General features: G+C 45.7%; 1 protein-coding gene across 16 annotated transcripts in view; it reads right to left on the bottom strand.

The window, feature by feature from the left end:
- The window catches only part of FER1L5 (fer-1 like family member 5), a 71,956-nt gene that overhangs the window by 28,439 nt on the left and 22,114 nt on the right, over positions 1 to 21,403 (bottom strand). For 13 of the 16 annotated variants that reach the window (XM_062209898.1, XM_062209899.1, XM_062209912.1 and 10 more), the window contains 10 exons: positions 17,326 to 17,356; positions 16,422 to 16,537; positions 16,083 to 16,203; positions 15,619 to 15,671; positions 14,040 to 14,108; positions 8,942 to 8,985; positions 8,778 to 8,860; positions 8,612 to 8,703; positions 7,607 to 7,735; positions 5,929 to 6,106 (listed from right to left, as the gene is read on the bottom strand). In XM_062209898.1, coding sequence (XP_062065882.1) covers positions 5,929 to 6,106; positions 7,607 to 7,735; positions 8,612 to 8,703; positions 8,778 to 8,860; positions 8,942 to 8,985; positions 14,040 to 14,108; positions 15,619 to 15,671; positions 16,083 to 16,203; positions 16,422 to 16,537; positions 17,326 to 17,356 — 916 coding nt within the window. The remainder of the gene's footprint in view (positions 1 to 5,928; positions 6,107 to 7,606; positions 7,736 to 8,611; positions 8,704 to 8,777; positions 8,861 to 8,941; positions 8,986 to 14,039; positions 14,109 to 15,618; positions 15,672 to 16,082; positions 16,204 to 16,421; positions 16,538 to 17,325; positions 17,357 to 21,403) is intronic. The other 3 variants (XM_062209911.1, XM_062209902.1, XM_062209904.1) reach the window with 3 other exon arrangements.

Genomic DNA, 21,403 nt, shown 5'->3' with positions numbered 1-21,403 from the left:
CAGAAAGTTCTTAGATACAACAGCATGAAAGCAAAAAATAAAATTGATTTGATCAAAATTTTAAATGTTTATACTTCAAAAGAGATTATTAAGAAAAAGAAGACATTTTGGCCAGCGCTGCGGCTCACTAGGCTAATCCTCTGCCTGCGGTGCCGGCACCCCGGGTTCTAGTCCCAGTTGGGGTGCTGGATTCTGTCCTGGTTGCTCCTCTTCCAGTCCAGCTCTCTGCTGTGGCCCGGGAAGACAGTGGAGGATGACCCAGGTCGTTGGACCCTGCACCCGCATGGGATACCGGGAGGAAGCACCTGGCTCCTGGCTTCGGATCAGCGCAGCGTGCCAGCCGCAACGCACTGGCCGTAGTGGTCACTTGGGGGGTGAACCAATGGAAAAAGGAAGACCTTTCCCTCTGTCTCTCTCTCTCACTGTCTAACTCTACCTGTCAAAAAAAAAAAAAAAAAAAAAAAAGACAACCACAGAGTAATATATCTGATAAAGGACTCGTATACAGAATATATAATGAATGCTTTATGACAATAAGAAAACAAACTCCCCACTTAAAAAATGGACAATAGATTTAGTAAACACTTAACCAAAGAAGATATATGAGTGGCTGATAAACATGTGAAAATATGCTCAACATCATTAGGTATTAGGGAAATGCAAGCTAAAACCATAAAGAGAGGCTGGTATTGTGCTGCAGAGTTAAGCCACCACTGTGACACTGGCAACCACAATCAGAGCGCCAGTTCGAGTCTCAGCTGCTCCACTTCCAATCCAGCTCCCTACTAATGCACCTGGGAAAGCAGCAGAAGATGTCCCAAATGCTTAGGTCCCTTCCACTCATGTGAGAGACCTGGATAGAGTTTCTGGCTACTTGTTTTGGCCTGGCCCAGCCTTTGCTGTTGTGGCCATTTGGAGAGCGAACCACCAGATGGAGCATCTCTTTCTTTCTCTGTCTGTCCTCTCTCTGTCACTCTTTCAAATAAATAAAATAAATCTCTAAAAAAAAAAAAACATAATGAGATACCATGACATGCCCATTATAATAAACATATTAAAAGACAGATTACAAGGGTCGGCACTGTGATGTAGAAGGTTAAACCTTCGGGGACCAGCGCTGTGGCACAGTAGGTAAAGCCACCCCCTGCATTGCCCTCATTCCATGAGAACCCCAGTTTTGAGTCCTGGCTACTCCACTTCCCTATCCAGCTCTCTGCTAATGTGCCTGAGAAAGCAGAGGAAGATGGCCCCAGTCCTCAGGCTCCTGTACCCACATGGGAGACCCAGAAGAAGCTCCTGGCTCCTGGCTTTGGATCACCCCAAAGCTCCATGTTGTGGTCATTTGAGGAGTGAACCAGCGGATGGAAGCCCTCTCTCTCTCTCTCTCTCTCTCTCTCTCTCTCTCCTCTCTGTCTGTAACTCTGCTTCTCAAGTAAATAATAGATCTTTAAAAAAAAAAGACTTGTTTCAGAGCTACAGTAATCAAAGACAGTGTGATACTGGCATTAGTATAGACAAACAGCTCAATAGTAACAGGTGTTCTAGAAGAGAACAAAACATGATTAACTGATAATTCAACATAAGTGCCAAAGTAATCCAGTGTGGGAATGAGCAGTCTTTTCAGCAAATGGTACTGAACTGGGTACCTCTATAGAAAAAAGAACATCTCAACCCTTCAAACCATATTAAAAAATTAAGTCAAATAAGATCACAAACCTGAACAAAGATTATAGAATCAAACACAGGAGAACACCCTCATGATCTTGTGGCAGACAAATATTCTTAGGCCACATAACGATGATTTTAAAAATTGGACTTCTTTAGGTGACACTGTTCAGAAATTGAAAAGTCAAGCCACAAACTGGAAGCAAATACTGGCAACAGAACTTGTATCCAAAATATAAAAGAATCCCTGCAGTTCAATTCAAAAAGACAAACAACACAATAGACAACAGGCAGAATTTCAAAAGTCTTTCGCTAAAGCAAGATGCATGAATGGCCCATGCACATATGAAAATATGCTCACCATCACTAGCGACTAGAGAAAAGCAAACTAACACTACAGCCAGGTACAACTTCACACCCACTAGAATGGCCCAAATGAAAAAGACTGACAATGCCAAAACTTGGTAAGGATCTGGAGCAGATGGAGCTCTCAAGCAGCGCTGTGGGGGTGTAAAATAGTACATTTACTTTGGAAATATGTCAGGCATTTTCTTATACAACTCAACTTTCATCCCTTGGTATTTACCCAAGAGAAATGAGAGCACATTTTCTTTTAAGATTTATTTATTTACTTGAAAGTCAGAGCTTCATACAGAAAGAGAAGGAGAGGCAGAGAGAGAGAGAGAGAGAGAGAGAGAGAGGTCTTCCATCCACTGGTTCACTCCCCAACTGCCAGCGCTGTAATGGCCAGAGCTGTACCGATCCAAAGCCAGGAGCCAGGAGCTTCTTCCTGGTCTCCCATGTGGGTGCAGGAGCCCAAGGACATGGGCCATCCTCTACTGCCTTCCCAGGCCATAGCAGAGAGCTGGATTGGAAGTGGAGCAGCTGGGACAGAAACCAGCGCCTACATGGGATGCCAGCACTGCAGGCAGCGGCTTAACCCACTACACCACAGCACTGGCCCAAAAGCACATTTTCATAAAAGGGACTTGTGCAAGTATGTTTGTAACAGATTTATTATTTATTTGAAAGAGAGAGAGAGAGAGAGAGAGAGAGAGAGAGAGAGAGAGAGAGAGAGAATCTCCCATTTGCTGGTTCATTTATAATATTCTAAAATTCAAATCAATCTAAATGTCCATGAACATAAATTGTTCATTTTTATTTAATGGAACACTAACAGAAATAAAAAGGAACAAAGTACTGTCTATGCAACAACACAAATGAATTTCTACAATACTATGCTGAGCAAAAAGCAGCCAGAGAAAGAAAGAGCACCGCATGTACCACTGCATCCATGTGCAGTTGTAGCCAAGCAAATCAAATCTACGGTGCCAACAAACGTGACAATTGTCCCTAGGGGTTGAAGGAATCGACTGCAAAAGGGCACACACCTCGGTAGAGCAGTGGAAGATGGCCCAAGTACTTGGGTCCCTGCACAAGTGGGAGACCTGGAAGAAGCTCCTGGCTCCTGGCTTCGAATCAGCCCAGCTTTGGCCATTTGGGGAGTGAACCAACACACAGAAGGCCTCTCTCTCTCCGTCTCTCCCTCTGTCTGTAAATCTACCTTTCAAATAAATAAATAAATAAATAAATCTTTTTTTCAAAAAGGGAGGCACACAGAAGCTTTCTGGAGTAATGGAAATCTGTACCTGTATATTTACCCAAACTCACAAATCTATATACCTTAAATCTGGACATTATATTGTTTATTTAAAAAATGTTGCCACTTAAAGAATGAAAAGTCAAGCCACAGACTTGGAGAAGATTATTTACAACACACATATCTGGAAAAAGACGTGAGATACAGAATAAGAAAGATGCAACCAAGTGGAATAATGGACAAAAGATATGGAAAGGTTTCTTATGAAAAGATGTTCAACTCCAATTTATAATCAGGAATATCACAGTAAGGCCATATGAGATACTACTTTACATCAATCACAATGGCAAAAACTAAGACTGGGCAAGGGGTCGGGCGCTGTGGTGTAGTGGGTAAAGCCACTGACTGCAGTGCCAGCATCCCATATAGGTGCCGGTTCGAGTCATGGCTGCTGTACTTCCTATCCAGCTCTCTGCTATGGCCTGGGAAAGCAGTGGAAGATGGCCCAAGTCCTTGGGTTCCTGCACCCGTATGGGAGACTTAGAGGAGGCTCCTGGATCCTGGCTTCAGATTGGCTCAGCTCTGGCCACTGTGGCCATCTGGGGAGTGAACTAGCGGTTAGAAGACTTACTTTCTCTCTTCTCTGCTCTTCTCTATAGCTCTTCCTTTCAAATAAATAAATACATCTTTTTTTTTTTTTTTTAAAGACTGGGCAACACCCAGTACTGGTGAGAATGTACAGTATAAGAATTCTCATACCAGGCTGATGAGAGTGTAATCTGGTATAATCACTTTTGTTTTGAGAGTCTTTTCCACTCCTAGGTATATAATTTAGAGGAAGGCTTGCACTTGTGACCAGGAGTCATGTACAAGGATGTTTAAACAAAATTATTGTACTAACAATAGAGATACAACCTAAATGTCTACACATACCATATAATTTGTGTGGTATAATCATACAGTTGGATATACAAAGAAATGAAAATGAATTGCAGCTATACATACCCGTATAAAAATCTGACATTCAGCAAAAGATGTAGGACGTGAATACAGACTGAAAGAGTGCATTTATATAAGATTGTGCTGTTTAGAGTTCCATTCAGAGGTGGTAAAAATTAAAAAGACCAAGGTGTGATTAACATAAGAGTCAGGGGCACAGTCATCTCTTAAATGAATAGATTTGGGAAAAGCAAATAATTTTCAATATTTTAAGCTGGGTGGTTAAGTTCATGGCTACTCATTTTATTCTTTAAATTGTACATAAGCATTTTATATACCTTTTGTTTTCGTTTGAGAATCAGAGAGACAGAAAAGGAGAGAGACACACAAAAGCTGAGCAAGAGAGCTCCTATCTGCTAGTTTACTCCTCAGATGACCACCACAGTGGTGGGGAGGAGCCTGAAGCCCGGAGCTGGACACTTAATCCAGGTTTCGTATGTGGATTACAGACACCCGACTTCTGGAGTCATTGCTGCTGCCTCCCAGGGTTTGTACTGGTGGGAAGCAGAAGTCAGGAGCCAGAGCTGGGAATCAAACCCAGTACTCTGACATGGGACACAGGGGTCTTAAGCACCAGGCTAAACACCTGCTCCTTAGATACATTTTGTATAAAGATTTCATAAAGTGAGAAACAAGTAGAACATTATGCTAAGTGAAACGAGTCAGTCATGAGGGAACACATACTGTATGATTCCATGCATACAAAATGTCCAGAAAATGAAAGCCTAGAGAGACAGAAAGCTGATGAAAAAAAAGATAGAAAGTGTGCTTGTCTAGGGCTGGGAGGGTGGGAGAGAAACGGGGAGCAACTGCTGGAAGGGCACAGGTTCTTTTGGGGGTGAGGAATCTGTTCTAGAGCTGACTATGGTGGTGGTTGTGCAACTCTGTGAACATGCCAAGAACTGTTGAATTGGACACTTTCAGTGGGAGAAATATATGGCGTGTGAATTATATCTCAACAAAGCTTTTATTAAAAAAAAAAAAAAGTAAGGAAGTGGCATGCCCACAGAGAGGCTCTTGATGGGTAATGAGATGGGGAAGCTGACAAAGATGGAAGGGAGACAGTACTGCTTGGTAGCAGTGGTTTTCAAATTTTAGCATGACCCAAATCACCTGGAGGACTTCTTAAAACACAGATCAGGAGGTCCCATGCCCAGACTTTCTGATTGTGTAGGTCTAGGCTGGGGTCAGGAATTTGCATTTCTGACAGGTTCTCAGGAGATACTGCTCCTGCTGGTCCAGAGACTGTACTCTGAGATCTACAGTGCCCAGTATAGGTGTCGGTAACTATGCATTGGATGGAAGGGCAAATGGATGGATGGGAGGTTGGCTGGGTGTTTGAGAGACTGGAGAGACTGGAGTTGAAAGGTTGAATGTATGGATCAATGGATTAATAGATAAAAGGGCAGATGGATGGGAGGTGGTTCATAGTGGGGGAACAGATGAGGTTAGGAAAACAGTGTGGAAAGTAGCGCACAGAGAGCCTAGAAATCAAGACCTGGCGTCAACTTTTGGCTGTGTAATGTTTGTGATGTCACCTCTCTGAACCTCTTCGCCCTCCGGTATGAAATGTGGGTAAATAATGCCTACGCATCTTCCAAAGCTACACCCTTGGAAGAGCCTGACGCAAAGAGGTTGCTCACTGTTTGCTGACTGCCAATTACCATCATATATCACCGGACTGTACTGTGTGGTTGACACCAGAGGTTTGTAATTCGTGTCTGTCTTGTTTCCGTAGTGGCCGATGCTGACTTCGAACTGGATCAGGTCCTTAAAGCTGGGCATCAGGGTACAGGACAGGAAGACGACGCACAGCCCATACCTCAGCCGGTTCTGGTGCTTCTACAATGATAACCGCACACACCCCCAGGACATAAGCCATGGGGTGGACATATCCAGACAAGGAGTGAGGCAAGAAGGAAAGGTCCAATTTCTTCCCAAAGCCATAATGCTTGGCCTCAGGGTTATTATTATTCAGCCTCTCCCTGAGTCTGAAAACCCTGCATGGCTGGCCAAGGCAGCTCCTCCCAGCACCTTTTTCACCTGGCCCACTCCACTCAGTCAATACAGTTTCTCCTCTCAAAATTAGGTAGGGGAGTCTCCTCCCCAGTCAAGCTAGGCCCTGAGTTGGGCACTCCATCTCCACTCCTTGTCTTCCTCAATTGTCTCCTCGGAGGAGATGGTGTGGGCTGGGGTGTGTCCAGCTAAGGACACACACACACATACACACACCCACACACACCTGCCCTTACTGGCTCATCTCTGCAAGCTCCCCTCCTCCTCCCACAATAGCTGAACCTTTTTACTTTCTGGCCCAGCCACCCACTATCCCCCCACGTATGTCTGTTCCCACCGTGCCTCCCATCTGCTCTTAGTCTCCATCTATTACATCAGTCCTTCTGTAGTTGCCACCCTCCACCCTGTTCCTCAATCCCCCCATCTGTTCACTAGCTCAGGGCTCCCCCATTTTAAAAAGAAATTCTCCTTCTCCCATCTGAGCCCCTATTTAGCTACCACCTGATGTCTCTTCCTTCCACGTTTTCAGACAAGTTCTTTAAAGACTTCCCTCTGTCCACTACCTTGCCCTTTCTCTCCTCCAACTTCAGGATCACAGATAACTCCTTAATGCAACTCTCTCCTCCTGAGCCTACCTTTGCAGACTCCTCGGTCTCACCTACACCTCTTTCTCCTTCACCTGCCTCTTAGACCATGGCATCCTCCTGGGCTGTCTCTCCTCAGCTCCCTTCTCCTTTCACTACACCGACTCCTCTGGAAATTTCTTCCATGGACCTCAGGTTCAAGCCTGGGAACTGGTCTACATGGAAGTCTCCCAAGTGTGTGTTGGAGATGGGATTCATCATCCTCCCTAGACCTGCTGCTCCTTCAGGGACCCACCTTGGCACATGCTACCCCTGACCACCCTGTCACTAAAGACAGAAAGTGGGCAAGTGGGCATCAGCTTAGGGGAATCATCCTCACTTCCCGTGTCCTGTAGGGGACTGGCTGTGACCCTCTGTTTCCAGAGAGACTCTGGAGCCTACCCCTCCTCTACAGTTCTCTTCCACTGAGACTATATCCCTATTGCTCTTGACTGTGAGAGCATGACTTACTCCCCCAGTCTGCTAACACTGCTCCTCTTACCCTTGGCTGCCTCAATGGCCTTCCCAAGGCTGCAGAACAATCCCTTAGACTATTTTACAAAGCCCTAAGTCGCCACAATTTCTCCTTCACAAGATTAGACTTTTTTTTTTTAACTGACACCATCAGAAACTGGGGCCCACGGCAGGTCAGGGGCAGGCGGCGGGATTCTGTTACCCCTGGGTTCCCATTTCCCACGGTTACCTCTATCCTTGCCACTTCACGGGAGATATCCTTTATCCAAAACTCTTGCTGGGACTTGATTTTTGTGATTAACTCCATGAAGAGTCGTCCTCTATAAGCTAAACCATCCTTAACAGAGTCGGGAACACACTAGGGTCGACGGAAGGGAAAATGGAGAGAAAAGGATGAGAGAAAAAGAGCAAGCGACCCTCCCACCCCCAGCCAGAACGAGGTTGTCCACTAAAACTGCCTGCCTGTTCCAACCACAGTCCCAGCGAATTCCAGATACCAGAGACACCTGCATGCCAGGAAACCTCTCGGCTCTGACCCCTCTTCTGCTCTCTCAGCACCCACCACTCTCGCTCATGCATTCTCCCTCCCCGCCAACTTGAAGCATCCTCTCCCTGCAAGTGATTCAAGTTTGCAGGCGGCTGTGACACACCGAGTTTGCGCTACCTGGCCTGACCAATCAGGGCATGCCCCGCCTCCTTCACCACAGTGATTGGGCCAAGAGGAGCACACCGATCCTAAGGAAGCCAATGAGAATGCTTCGCCTGCCTCCAGGTCCAGGCTCCCAGCCCAGGGGCCCCACTGCGCAGCATGCGCTGGAGGAGAGGAGGAATGCGGGTGCGAAGAAACCCAGGTAGGAGAGGGAGTGAGACTCCTCCTCACTTAGAATCTTTCCTTGCCTCCTACCCCTTTCGTTTAAGCCAATTTAATTTCTGGCGTTTGTCACCAGTCGTAAATATCCTGTGCTTTTCTACATGACCCGCGCCTTGCATTTTCGCCTGCAGCAGGTCTTATCTGGAGTCTCATCTCAGTGCCCCTTCCTCAGCGACCGCCTGGAGCGCGCCACTTGTTGCTTTATTGTGCTGTTTATATACACAATTCCCATCCTCTACTGGGGTGTGGTGAGAGAACACAGCCCAGCCGCTCCTCACCCCTTCCCGGACACCCCTGGGCCTGTGCTTTTCACATAGGCGGTTTTACCTCCACTGCCACCTAGAGCTGACAGGAGAAGCTTACGTCTTTTTCCCGCATGCTGAACGCAGCCCTTTTCCCCCCATGGAGAATCAGGAAGCTGGGGCCAAAGCAGGGCAGGAAGCCGGAGTACATTCCTGGAAGGAGAGCGGTCAGAGGGGGGGAGCCCAGGTGGGAGAGGGGGGAGGCAGGGGGCCAGGGCTTTGCTTGCCTTCTATCTCTTCCCCAGTGGACGAGATCTGGTTGAGGGACAAGCTCACAGTGCCAATCTCATTCTGACAATCATTTCTGGGGCTGAAGACAAACACTGCAGGCTGAGCCGCTGGCCGGGCTCTCGTCTCCACCTCCCCTGTAAGTCCCTGCCCAGTAGCTCACCAATCCAAGACTCTGAACTTGATGTAGCTGGAGAGGCAGGGCAGCTGCGGGGGAAGGTGAGAGAAACAGTGGGTGCTCACTGGGATGGTCAGACCTCACGGAGATTTCCAGAGCAGATGGGAAGTCTTGGGTCTGGTTCAGTTATCAGTGAGCCCGTTAATCATGGACAAGCTGGGTTTACCACTGAGCTCATGGAGCTTGTGCTGTGGGCTGTCCAACCCCCCCCCCCAACTCCCCATTTACTGGGGCCCCTTGCAAGTCCCTGGGAGGTGCAATCTAAAGCCAGGAGCCAGGAGCTCCTTCCAGGTCTCCCATATGAGTGCAGGGGCCCAAGCATCTTCTACAGCTTTCCCAGGCCATTAGCAGGGAGCTATATTGGAAGTGCAAAAGCCAGGACTCGAACTGATGCCCATATGGGATGCTGGCACCACAGGCGGAGGCTTAACCTGTTACACCACAGTGCCAGCCCCTTATTCTGTTCTTTAAAAAAAAAAAAAAGATTTGTCTATTTGAAAGGCAGGGTGACAGAGAGAGGGAGGGAAAGACAGAGAAAAGAAAGCTCTTCCATCCAGTGGTTCATTCTCCAAATGCCTATAGTGGTCAGGTCTGGGTCAGGCTGAAGCTCCATCCGGATCTTCCAAGGGGGTGGCAGGGACCCAGGACCTTGAGCTGCCTTCCCCTGCCTTCCCAGGATGTGCGTTAGCAGGAAGTGGGGACTCCATCTGGCAGGCTGATATGGGATGGAAGTGTCCAAGGGGTAGCTTAACCCTGTGTTCTTGTTTCTTAAAATGCCCCCCTAATTGCATAAATGCAGGACCTGAGAGACCTGGGTGCAGCCTGACTATGGGTTTGTCCATGGTTACCAGCCTGGCACAGCCCTTCTCAGCCTGATGCACAGTCACCAAACCATCTCATGGTGAGGTCTTGAGCCTAGAATGCCTGCATCACACCTAGTAGTTAACTCTTTCAGCAGCAAGACTGTCTCCTCCAAAGTGAAGAACAGTGCTTATAGCTGCTACTCCAGAAGGGTGTGTGCTGTCCCGCAGCCTGTGCTGTGCAGTCTCCATAAACCAGCTGGTGAATCCTCCCGGTACAACAGAATTGGTAAAGCAGAAGAAAGAATATCCAACGTAGAAGACAAAGCACAGGAAATTATATGACCAGACCAACTCAAGAAGAAGAAATTAGAAAACTAAAAAAAAAAACACTGTTGGTAATCTACAGGATACAATCAAATGACCCAACATATGGGTTTTAGGAGTTTCTAAAGGCATGGAGAGACAGAAAGGATTAGAAGGCATTTTTAGTGAAATAGTAACAGAAAATTTCTCTAATTTGGAGAAAGAGACATGACCTGAAAATATCTTCACCACGACACATTGTAAGCAGACTCTCCAGAGCCAGGAGCCAGGAGCCAGGAGCTTCTTCAAGTCTCCTATGTGGGTGTGGAGGCCCAAAGACTTGGGCCATCTTCTACTGCTTTCCCAGGCCATAGCAGAGAGCTGGATAGGAAGTCGAGCAGCAAGGACTCAAACTGGCACTCATATGGGATGCCAGCACTGCGGGCAGCAGCTTTACCTGCTATGCCACAGTGCCAACCCTAAGAAAGAACTTCTAAGATCAATCCCATTTACAATAGCTACCAAAAAAAAAATCAAATACCTTGGAATAAATTTAATCAAGGATGTCAAAGATCTCTACGATGAGAATTACAAAACATTAAAGAAAGAAATAGAAGAAGATACAAAAAAAATTGAAAAATCTTCCATGTTCATGGATTGGAAGAATCAATATCATCAAAATGTCCATTCTTCCAAAAGCAATTTACAGATTAAATGTGATATCAATCAAAATACCAAGTATATTCTTCTCAGATCTAGATAAAATGATGCTGAAATTAATATTGAAACATAGGAGACCCCAAATAGCTAAAGCAATCTTATACAACAAAAACAAAGCCAGAGGCATCATAATACCAGATTTCAAAACATTCTACCAAGGCAATTATAATCAAAACAGCCTGGTACTGGTACAAAAACAGATGCATAGACCATTAGAGCAGAATAGAAATGCCAGAAATCAGTCCATGCATCTACAACCAACTTATATTTGACCAAGGACCTAAAACCAAATCCTGGAGCAAGGACAGTCTCTTCAACAAATGGTGCTGGGAAAACTGGATTTCCACATGCAGAAGTATGAAGCAGGACCCCTACCTTACACCTGACACAAATATCCATTCAAAATGGGTGAAAGACCTAAATCTAAGGCCTGATACCATCAAATTATTAGAGAACATTGGGGAGACCTTGAATTGGCACAGGCAAAGAGTTCTTGGAAAAGACCCCAGAGGCACAGGCACTCAAAGCCAAAATTAACAAATGGGATTACATCAAATTGAGAAGCTTCTGTACTGAAAAAAAAAAAAAAAGCACTCAAGAAACTGAAGAGGCAACCAACAGAATGGGAGAAATTATTTGTAAACTATGCAACTGATAAAGGATCAATAACCCGAATATATAAAGAGATCAAGAAACTTCACAACAACAAAACAACCCAGTTACAAAATGGGCGAATGACTTAAACAGACATTTTTTTCAAAAGAGCAAATCCAAATGGCCAACAGACACATGATAAAATGTTCAGGATCACTAGCCATCAGGGAAATGCAAATCAAAACCACAATGAGGTTTCACCTCCCTCTGGTTAGAATGGCACACACTCAGAAATCTACCAACAACAGATGCTGGCAAGGATGTGAGGAAAAAGGGACACTAACCCACTGTTGATGGGAATGCAAACTGGTAAAGCTACTATGGAAGTCAGTCTGGAGATTCCTCAGAAACCTGAATATAACCCTACCATACAACCCAGCCATCCCACTCCTTGGAATTTACCCAAAGGAAATTAAATTGGCAAACAAAAAAGCGGTCTGCACCTTAATGTTTATTGCACCTCAATTCACAATAGCTAAGACCTGGAATCAACCCAAATGCCCATCAACAGTAGACTGGATAAAGAAATTATGGGACATGTACTCTATAGAATGCTATACAGCAGTCAAAAACAATGAAATCTGATCATTTGCAACAAAATGGAGGAATCTGGAACACATCATGCTGAGTGAAATAAGCCAGTCCCAAAAGGACAAATATCATATGTTCTCCCTGACTGGCGACAACTAACTGAGCACCAAAAAGGAAACCTGTTGAAGTGAAATGGACACTATGAGAAACAGTGACTTGATCAGCCCTTGTCCTGACTGTTGATGTACAATTTAATACTTTATCTCTTTTAATATTTTTTGTTCTAGTTAATACTATTGGTTGAACTCTGTAATTAACACACAATTATTCTTAGGTGTTTAAATTTAACTGAAAAGTGATCCCTGTTAAATATAAGAGTGGGAATAAGAGAGGGAGGAGAGGTACAATTTGGGACATGCTCAATTGGACTTACCCCAAATGGTGGAGTTAGAAACATGCCAGGGGATTCCAATACAATCCCATCAAGGTGGCATGTACCAATGCCATCTCACTAGTCCAAGTGATCAATTTCAGTACACAGTTGATCACACTGATAGGTCTAAGAGTCAAAGGGATCACACAAACAAGACTAGTGTCTGCTAATACTGATAGAATCAAAAAGGGAGAGAACGATCCAACATGGGAAGTGGGATACACAGAAGACTCATAGAATGGCAGATGTCCTAAACAGCACTCTGGCCTCAGAATCAGCCCTTAAGGCATTCAGATCTGGCTGAAGAGCCCATGAGAGTATTTTAGGCATGGAAAGCCAAGACACTCTGGCAAAAAAAAAAAAAAAAAAAAAAAAAAAAAAAAAAGCCTAAATGAAAGATCTCTGCGAGTGAGATTCCAGTAGAAAGAACGGGGCCATCAAAGAAGGAGGTACCTTTCTCTGAAGGGAGGAGAGAACTTCCACTTTGTCTATGACCTTGTCTGAATAAGATTGAAGTCGGCGAACTCAAAAGGCTTCCATAGCCTTGGCAACTCATGACTAGAGCCTAGGGAGATTACTGACGCCATAAACAAGAGTGTCAAATTGTTAAGTCAACAACAGAAGTCACTGTGTACTTACTCCTCATGTGGGATCTCTGTCCTTAATGTGTTGTCCAATGTGAATTAATGCTATAACTAGTACTGAAACAGTATTTTACACTTCATGTTCTGTGTGGGTGCAAACTGATGAAATCTTTACTTAATATATACTAAATCGATCTTCTGTATATAAAGATAATCGAAAATGAATCTTGATGTGAATGGAATGGGAGAGGGAGCGGGAGATGGGAGGGGAGCGAGTGGGAGGGAAGTTATGGGGGGGGGGGAGCCATTGTAATCCATATACTGTACTTTGGAAATTTATATTTACTAAATAAAAGTTAAAAAAAGAAATTAAAAAAAAAGAAATATGTAAAGTAAAAGAAAGTCAAATGCTCTTTGGGTAGCCAAATCAATATCACACAAAGTTCTATGCACTTAGAGAGAGCTCAAGTTATCTCCTAGAGCTGTTTATTTATTTATTTTTTTTACACACAGCTCTTTAGAAGTCTGGCATGGAATCAAAAGGCCATTAAGGCTTCAGGGGAACCATTATCCATGACAGCTGATAGTTGCCTGAGACGGCCTGACTATAGAACCCCACAAAGAGGAGCATCTGGAGCCATTTAGTATAGAAACAACAAGCCCAGAACCACACACAGCCCTATATAATAACTATATTCCCATCATGGCTCCAGGCCATCGACAAAGAGCTGTAATTATATTTGGGCAGTTTGCCTGGGAGATAAAAAAAATGTATAATTTAGAATGAGTCTTTAAAGTAGTTTTTTTTTTTTTTTAAATTCTTTTCATTTATTTGAAAGGTGTGTGTGTGGCAGTAGGGGGAGTTTCCATCTGCCTGTTCACTCCTCAAATGCATGTAATAACCAAGGCTGGGCCAAGCTGGGTCCAGGAGCCCAGAACTCAACTTAGATATCCCATGCAGGTGGCAGGGACCCAAGTACTTGTGCTATCACTTTCTGCCTCCCTTCCATTTGGGGATCAGTAGGGACAAGGCAGGTGTGATGGAGCAGCCATACCTGAATCTGGAAGGTCAGGATCTGGTTCCATATGGGGTTATCGGTGAGGGCCTGCATATTTGTCTGGAGCTGGGAACATCCCAAAGCAGTATCAGTGCCAGCCCATCCCCTCCTCCCTCCATTGGCCTCACCACCCAGCCCTTCCTGTCCAGCCCACAGATTGACACTGCCTGCAGCACAGGGGAAATCAGGTCATGCCTTGGTCTAAATACGCTTGGACAACTTCTCATTAGCTAAACACCTTCAGTCCTTTGTGTCCTTCAAGTGTTTGCTAGATTCATATTCCTCAATAGTTCTCCTTAAAACAACTTTAAAATTAATCTTTAAATAAGGATAGGGCTATTAACTTTACTATGTAAGTACATGTAGATTTTTGTTAGATCAATTCTAAGATCCCACACAGCTGGTGGTGACATAGCACTGCTTTGAAAACCATCAATTGACTTAAAAAAATTTTTTTTGACAGGTAGAGTTAGACAGTGAGAGAGAGAGACAGAGAGAAAGGTCTTCCTTCCGTTGGTTCACCCCCCAAATGGCTGCTATGGCCGGCATGCTGCGCTGATCTGAAGCCAGGAGCCAGGTGCTTATCCTGGTCTCCCATGCGGGTACAGGGCCCAAGCACTTGGGCCATCCTCCACTGCCTTCCCGGGCCACAGCAGAGCGCTGGACTGGAAGAGGGGCAACCGGGACAGAATCTGGCACCCCGACTGCTGTGGTGCTGGCGCCGTAGGTGGAGGATTTGCCAAGTGAGCCACAGCGCTGGCCAATTGACTTGATTTTTAAACTTCACCTGCCTTATTCTTTGCAGTGATATCTGGGAAATTAAGTGTACCTTTTTAAGGTAAACACAGAAATATCAACACTTCTGGAAAAATGGGGGTTCATTTGCCACCCAGGAACATGTCACCCGGCTCTGGGAGTCCTCCCACCACTGGATACTCAGGGTGATGGTTTTATATGTATGCACAAATTCTTTGGTTCTCCTCCCTTCAAAGTGTGGACATTAATTCCCTTTCCCTTGTGTTTGGGCTGAATTTAATGACTGGCTTCTGACAGATAGAATGTGATAGAAATCGTGGCTTGTGACTGAGACGAATCCATTTAACTTTAACCCGGCACCCCTGCCCCCAATTCAAACATCGGACCTTTGCCTGCACAAAACACCCATCGGCTCACTTAGGGAAAGGCTACCGTGTTTCCAGATGTTCATGGAATGTCAGCAGCTCTCTTGCCTGGAACTGTCACTTGACAGGTGAAGATGCTAAGCCTAGAGGGGCTGGTAACCCTGTCAGTGCTGTTCATTGGTTAGCATTTTGTTTCACTCACTCATTCATTCCTCCTTGCAGTCACACGTTTGGTTCTCAGTGGGCATCTTCTCTATGCAAAGCTCTGGGCACGCTTTGGCATGCAGGGCTGAGTAAGACACGGCTTTGGCCCCAGAGCTCCGGGGCTGGGGGCCACACTGCCCATCTGTAGATGAGCTGGGATACGATTCTGGGGGTCCTGTCCACCAATGCACTCTCTCCCTCCACACTACTTTTCCTGGGTGCCAATTTCTCTAGACCCTGTCTATACTTACCTTTTCCCCAATTAGTTCCACTTCCAAAACAGGACTCACTAAATGGTGTTTCTCTATGAACAAGAAGTTAAAAGATTTCAGCATTTTTTTTTCAAATGGAAAGGGGATGGTGATAGAGTAACTTAGACACCCCCCCCCAATAATATAGTTGGGTGCCCTTTGGGCAGGTGTGTCTTTGGGGATCACCCTGACATTCTGCATCTTATCCACATAATGACATAGGGAGAGGGGACACAGGGAAGCTCAAGTCTACAACTGGCATCCAAGACCTGTCAGTGACAATGGGGCCCATGGGTACAGTTGTCCATGAGACCTTAGTGAAGCAATTCTTGGTGGATTATATCTCAGTCTCACCCTGTCCACCCCCACCCCCCATCTTAGGTCAGTGTCCCACGTATTGAGGAAGTCTCCTGAGGATGGAGGGAACAAAGGGTCGCTCCCTCCCCTGCCACCCTGACTCTAACTGAGATGCAGGTCCTCGGCGCAGTAGATGAAGAACTGTAAGTAGGCTGCGTGGATGGGGACTCGGGTCGACTTGATGATCTGAATATCCTTCTCGGCCCCATAGGGCAGCTTTTGATCCACCTGGAGAGACCAGAGAACTGGATAGGTTCAGGGTCATGGGGAGGTCACAGCCAAGGCCTCTCGTCATTGCTTCCCCAACTCCCATTGGGTGCAGAGGGAGGGACAACTGTGTGAACACAGTTGAGTATGGAAAAGTCAACAACCACATCACAACCCCAGGGGTATCCTAAGGAAGCAGCTGGGGTAGGAAATGTTAGTAGGGTGTGAGGCGGCCTCACCGGAGCCTGGTCTCCCACACCCAGCACGCAGATGGTGACTTTCAGGTAGCCTCTCACGCCGCTGATGGGTTTGTTTGGCAGGCACAGGCCTAACCATTTCCTTAGCAGTGCGTGACCTGGACAAGCAGAGGGAGGACGGGAGACCAGCCTCCAGTCTCCACCCCTCTCCCATGAAACCAGTCTGTTTCTGGGGAAGAGAGGAGAGGAAGCATGTCTCGCCTCTCCTGGTTCCCACCCAGTGCCACGGGAAAATGGAGTCCCTGCTACCATTAAGCAATGACAGTATGCTCACAAGGCTGCCAGCTATGGCCTCTATGAAACAGGGACCCCAATTTGCAAACTGGAGACCTACTCTTACTCCTGTCTGGAACCAAACACTTGAGAATCAACTTTTCCCCAATTTGAAATCCAGATCTCAACCTGATAAGTATGTGATGGCCAGGTAGTGGTAGAAACCTCCACATAAACTTCTATCTCCCTATATTGGCCTCAAAAAAATAGAAAACCAGGAGCTCCTGGCTCCTGGCTTTGGCCAGGGAAGCCCCAGCCATTGCAGCTGTTTAGGGAGTGAACCAGCAGTTAGAAGATCTCTCTGTGTCTATGATTCTCTCTCTGTAACTTTGCCTTTCAAATAAATAAATCAGAAAAGAGAGGAGAGGAGAGGAGAGAATTCAACTCAGGGTTATAATAAAAGGTTAGCATTTGGTCCAAAGGGATGCTGAGTTTTTGAGAGAAATATGCAGTTATTATAAAATATCATTAAGTACAGTAAAAGATTTATCAAGTACAAAAATACTTCACACCCTTTAATACACTCGATCCTGTGTGTTGAGGATATTGAGCTGTATTGGTCCCTGGCTAGACTATTCTCCGAATACAAACATTCACAACAACTGTTACCTACCTGGAGAATGGTAAATAAACCCAATATCTGTCTGAAAAGACAAGAATAGGGTGAGGGTTAGATAGGGCCGCCAGCAGAGATTTGTAAAACCAGCTCACCCAGTGGCAATACTGGTTACAGGTGCTTGAGCACATTCTGTGCCTTGACCCCTTTTACCTTTTACCTTTACAGCAAGCAAGAAGCTACAACCATTAGAACCTCCTCTCCGCAGAGGAGGATATGAGTTTGGAGAAGTGCCTCAAGTTTTTTGTTTTGTTTTGTTTTGTTTTGTTTTGTTTTGTTTTGTTTTTCAAGATGTATTTATTTATTTGAGAGGCACAGTTACAGATAGAGAGAGGAAGAGACAGAGAGGTCTTCCATCTGCTGGTTCACTCTCCAAATGGCTGCAATGGCCAGTGCTGGGCCAGGCTGAAGCCAGGAGCCAGGAGCTTCTTCTGGATAGCCCACGTGGGTGCAGAGGCCCAAGCACTTGGGCCATCTTCTGCTGCTTTCCCTGGAATTTGCAGACAGCCAGCTAGGAAGAGGAGTAGCCAGGACATGAACCAGTGCCCATATAGAATGCCGGCGCCACAGGTGGAGGCTTAACCCACTGTGCCACAGTGCTGGCCCCAGTGCCCCAAGTTTTGTTAACTAATGAGTGAGGCAGCCAGCAGATCCTTAATGCTATGCAGTGCCACCCAGCAGGGACCCTTCCCTACTTCCAGGTGGGGGAAGAGTGTCTTCCATCCTTGAGGAAGAGGATGATCTAGGTGGAATTGGTAAAGACACAGGTTTTTTCCTTTCCACATGGGGCAATAGTTTCCAACAGAGGCCTGGGGGATGTGGTGCAGGATTCAAGGTGTTATGTGTGGAACAAGGGCCACACAGCATTCTGGACTCTCATATAAGGCTCTTCTGAAGCTTCCATAGATCAATCCCTGGATCCTGTATGTGGGCATGCTGTAAAACGCAGTGACCCACTTGACTCCCGTAGGCAAAGACCTCTTAGAACAATTCTTAAGAGAAGATTTTGATAAACTGGACTTGGTCAAATGTAAAACACCTGCTCTTTGAAAGACACCATTCAGGCTGGTGTTGTAGCACAGCAATTTAAGCCACCAATTGTGACGCTGGTGTCCCATAAAGGAGGACCTGTTCCACTCTTGGCTGCTCTGCATGCAATCGGGTTCCCTGCTAACATGCCTAGGAAGGAAGCGGGAGATGGGCCAAGTATTTGGAACCCTGCCACTCATGTGGGAGACCAGGATGGAGTTCCTGGCTCCTGGCTTCAGCTTGGGCCAGACCTGGCTATATTAGCCATTTGGGGAGTGAACCAGTAGACAGAAGATTTCTCTCTTTCTTGTTCTGCCTTTCTGATAAACAAATAAATAATTTTTAAAAAACACATTAAGGGGGCAGCGCGCTGGCCGTGGCGGCCATTGGAGGGTGAACCAACGGCAAAGGAAGACCTTTCTCTCTGTCTCTCTCTCTCTCACTGTCCACTCTGCCTGTCAAAACAAAACAAAACAAAACAAAACAAAACAAAACACATTAAGGGGCCAGCGCTGTGGTGCACTAGGTTAATCCTCTGCCTGTGGTGCTGGCATCCCATATGGGCGCCGGTTCTAGTCCCTGTTGCTCCTCTTCTAGTCCAGCTCTTTGCTGTGGCCTGGAATAGCAGTGGAGGATGGCCCAGGTGCTTGGGCCTCTGCACCCACGTGGGAGACGTGGAGGAGGCTCCTGGCTTCTGGCTTTGGATCAGCACAGTTCTGGCTGTTACGGCCATCTGGGGAGTGAACCAACAGAAGGAAGACCTTTTTCTCTGTCTCTCTCACTGTCTGTAATGCTACCTGTCAAATAAATAAATAAAATCTTTTTTTAAAAAAATGCATTAAGACATACTTAAAAAAAAAACAAAGAGACTTGAGAAAATGAAGGGACAGTCATATACTGGAGAAAATATTTGCAAATCATACATTAATGGTAAGAAAGTAGAGGCAGGTGTTGGACTACAGCTTGGGGTGTCTGCTTCCCATATTGGAGCTTCGATTTGAGTCCCAGCTGCTCTACTTCTTTTTTTCCCTCTCTTTCTCTCTCTCTCTTTCTCCCTCTTTTTTTAAGATCCATTTATTTAATTTGAAAGGCAGAGTTACAGAGAGAGAGAGATAAAGAGAGAGCGAGATCTTCTATCCTCTATCCCATTCCCCAAATGGCTGCAACGGCTGGAGCTGGGCCAGACCGAAGCCAGGAACCAGGAGCCTCTGGGTCCCCGAAACTGGCATAGGGGCCCAAGTACTTGGGCATCCTCTGTCGCCTTCCCAGGTGCACCAGACTGGAAATGGAGCAGCCAGGGCTTGAATAGGCATCAGGCAGTGGCCCCACCCACAAAGACACAGTGCCAGCCCTGCTGCTCCACTTCTAAACCAGCTTCCTGCTGGTGCCTCCTAGGAGGCAGCTGATGATGGCTCAAATACTTGGGTCTTTGCTACCCATGGAGACCAAGATGTAGTTCGTAGTGCCTGCCTTTACCCTGACCTAGCCCTGGGCTATTGCAGGCATTTGGGAAATGAACCAACAGATGGAAGATATTTTTCTCTCTGTCTCTCCCATACTCTGCTTTTCAAATAAATCTTTTTAAAAAAACAGTAAGAAAACAATCCAATAAAAGTGAGCAAAAGATTTGAATGGATACTTCATTGAAGACAATACATAGGTGACAAGTACATGAGAAAATGCTCAACATTATTAGTCCTCAAGGAAATATAAATCACAAGGAGATAACGCTGCCAACTATTAGTATGGTTAAGACAGACTAAATCAAGTGTTGATTAGAGCAACTGGAATTCTAATACATAGCTGATAGGAATATAAAAATGTTAAAACCTGTGCATGAATTTTTGAGAAAGCGTTGTTAGGAATTTGCTTTAAAAGTGAAACAGAGGGTAGGCATTTGGCTTAGTGATTGAGACGTTAGCGGGGACACCTACATCCTGTATTGAAGTGCCTGGGTTCAAGTTCTGGTTGTGCTCCTGCTTCTACCTTCCTGCTAATGCAGCCCCTGGGAGGCAGCAGGTGATGGCTCTAGGAAGTGGAAATAATCTATAGTAACAAAAGCCAGGGCCATGGTTGCCTAGGGAAGGCAGGAAGGGAGGAAGTGGGATGGAGGTGAGATTGCTGGGGGGCATGATAACTTTTTGGAATGGTAGATGTGAGATGTTCCTTATCTTCATTGTGATGATGTATATATTTTAAAATGTACATTTAAAAAATAAAGTTTATTTGTTTTTATTTATTTGAATGACAGTATTAGAAACTGAGACAGAGAAAGAGGTCTTCTATCCTCTGGTTCACTCCTCAAATGCCCACAACAGCCAGCACTGGACCAAGCCGGAGCCAGGAGCCAGGAATTCTATCTCGGTCTCCAGTGTGGGTAACAGGAATCCAAGCACCTTGAGCTGCCACCTGCTGGCTCCCAGGGTGCTCACGAGCAGGAAACTGGCTTGGAACCAGAGGCAGGACTCACACCCACACACTCTGGTATGGCATGTGGACATCCCAAGCAATGGCTTAATCCACTGTACCCTAACACTCACCCCCAAACTGCATTTTAAATATCTGCAATTCATTGTATATCAGTTGTACCCCAATAAAGCTATAACAAAGCAAAACAAAAACCCAGTCACCCCCGATGAAGCGATCACCAATAGCTGCTAACAACAGAAAAAGAGAGAGCAGCAGACATTATGTGACTTCTGCTGAGGTCGCCTTGAAAACTGATGCAAGTCTGAGCAAGCCTCTAGACAGGAAATAGGGGAAGGTACATGCAAAATGATCCCTTGCAGATCAGTCAGCAAAATCTACACTGGGGAACATTCTAGAAGTGCAACTACTCAGTTGCCTTAATAAGTAAGTAAATTTATAAAGACTGAGAGCCAGCTCCCTGCTATGGCCTGGGAAAGCAGAGGAAGATGACCAAGTGCTTGAGACCCTGCAGTCATGTGGGAGACCTGGATGAAGTTCCTGGCTCCTGACTTCAACCTGTCCCAGCCCTCTGCCTTTCAAATAAATAAATCTAAAATATATAAATATATAAAATAAA

This window comes from Lepus europaeus, chromosome 13 (assembly GCF_033115175.1).
Source record: "Lepus europaeus isolate LE1 chromosome 13, mLepTim1.pri, whole genome shotgun sequence".
Lineage (NCBI taxonomy): Eukaryota > Metazoa > Chordata > Mammalia > Lagomorpha > Leporidae > Lepus > Lepus europaeus.
This window is presented reverse-complemented; position numbering and strand designations above follow the sequence as displayed.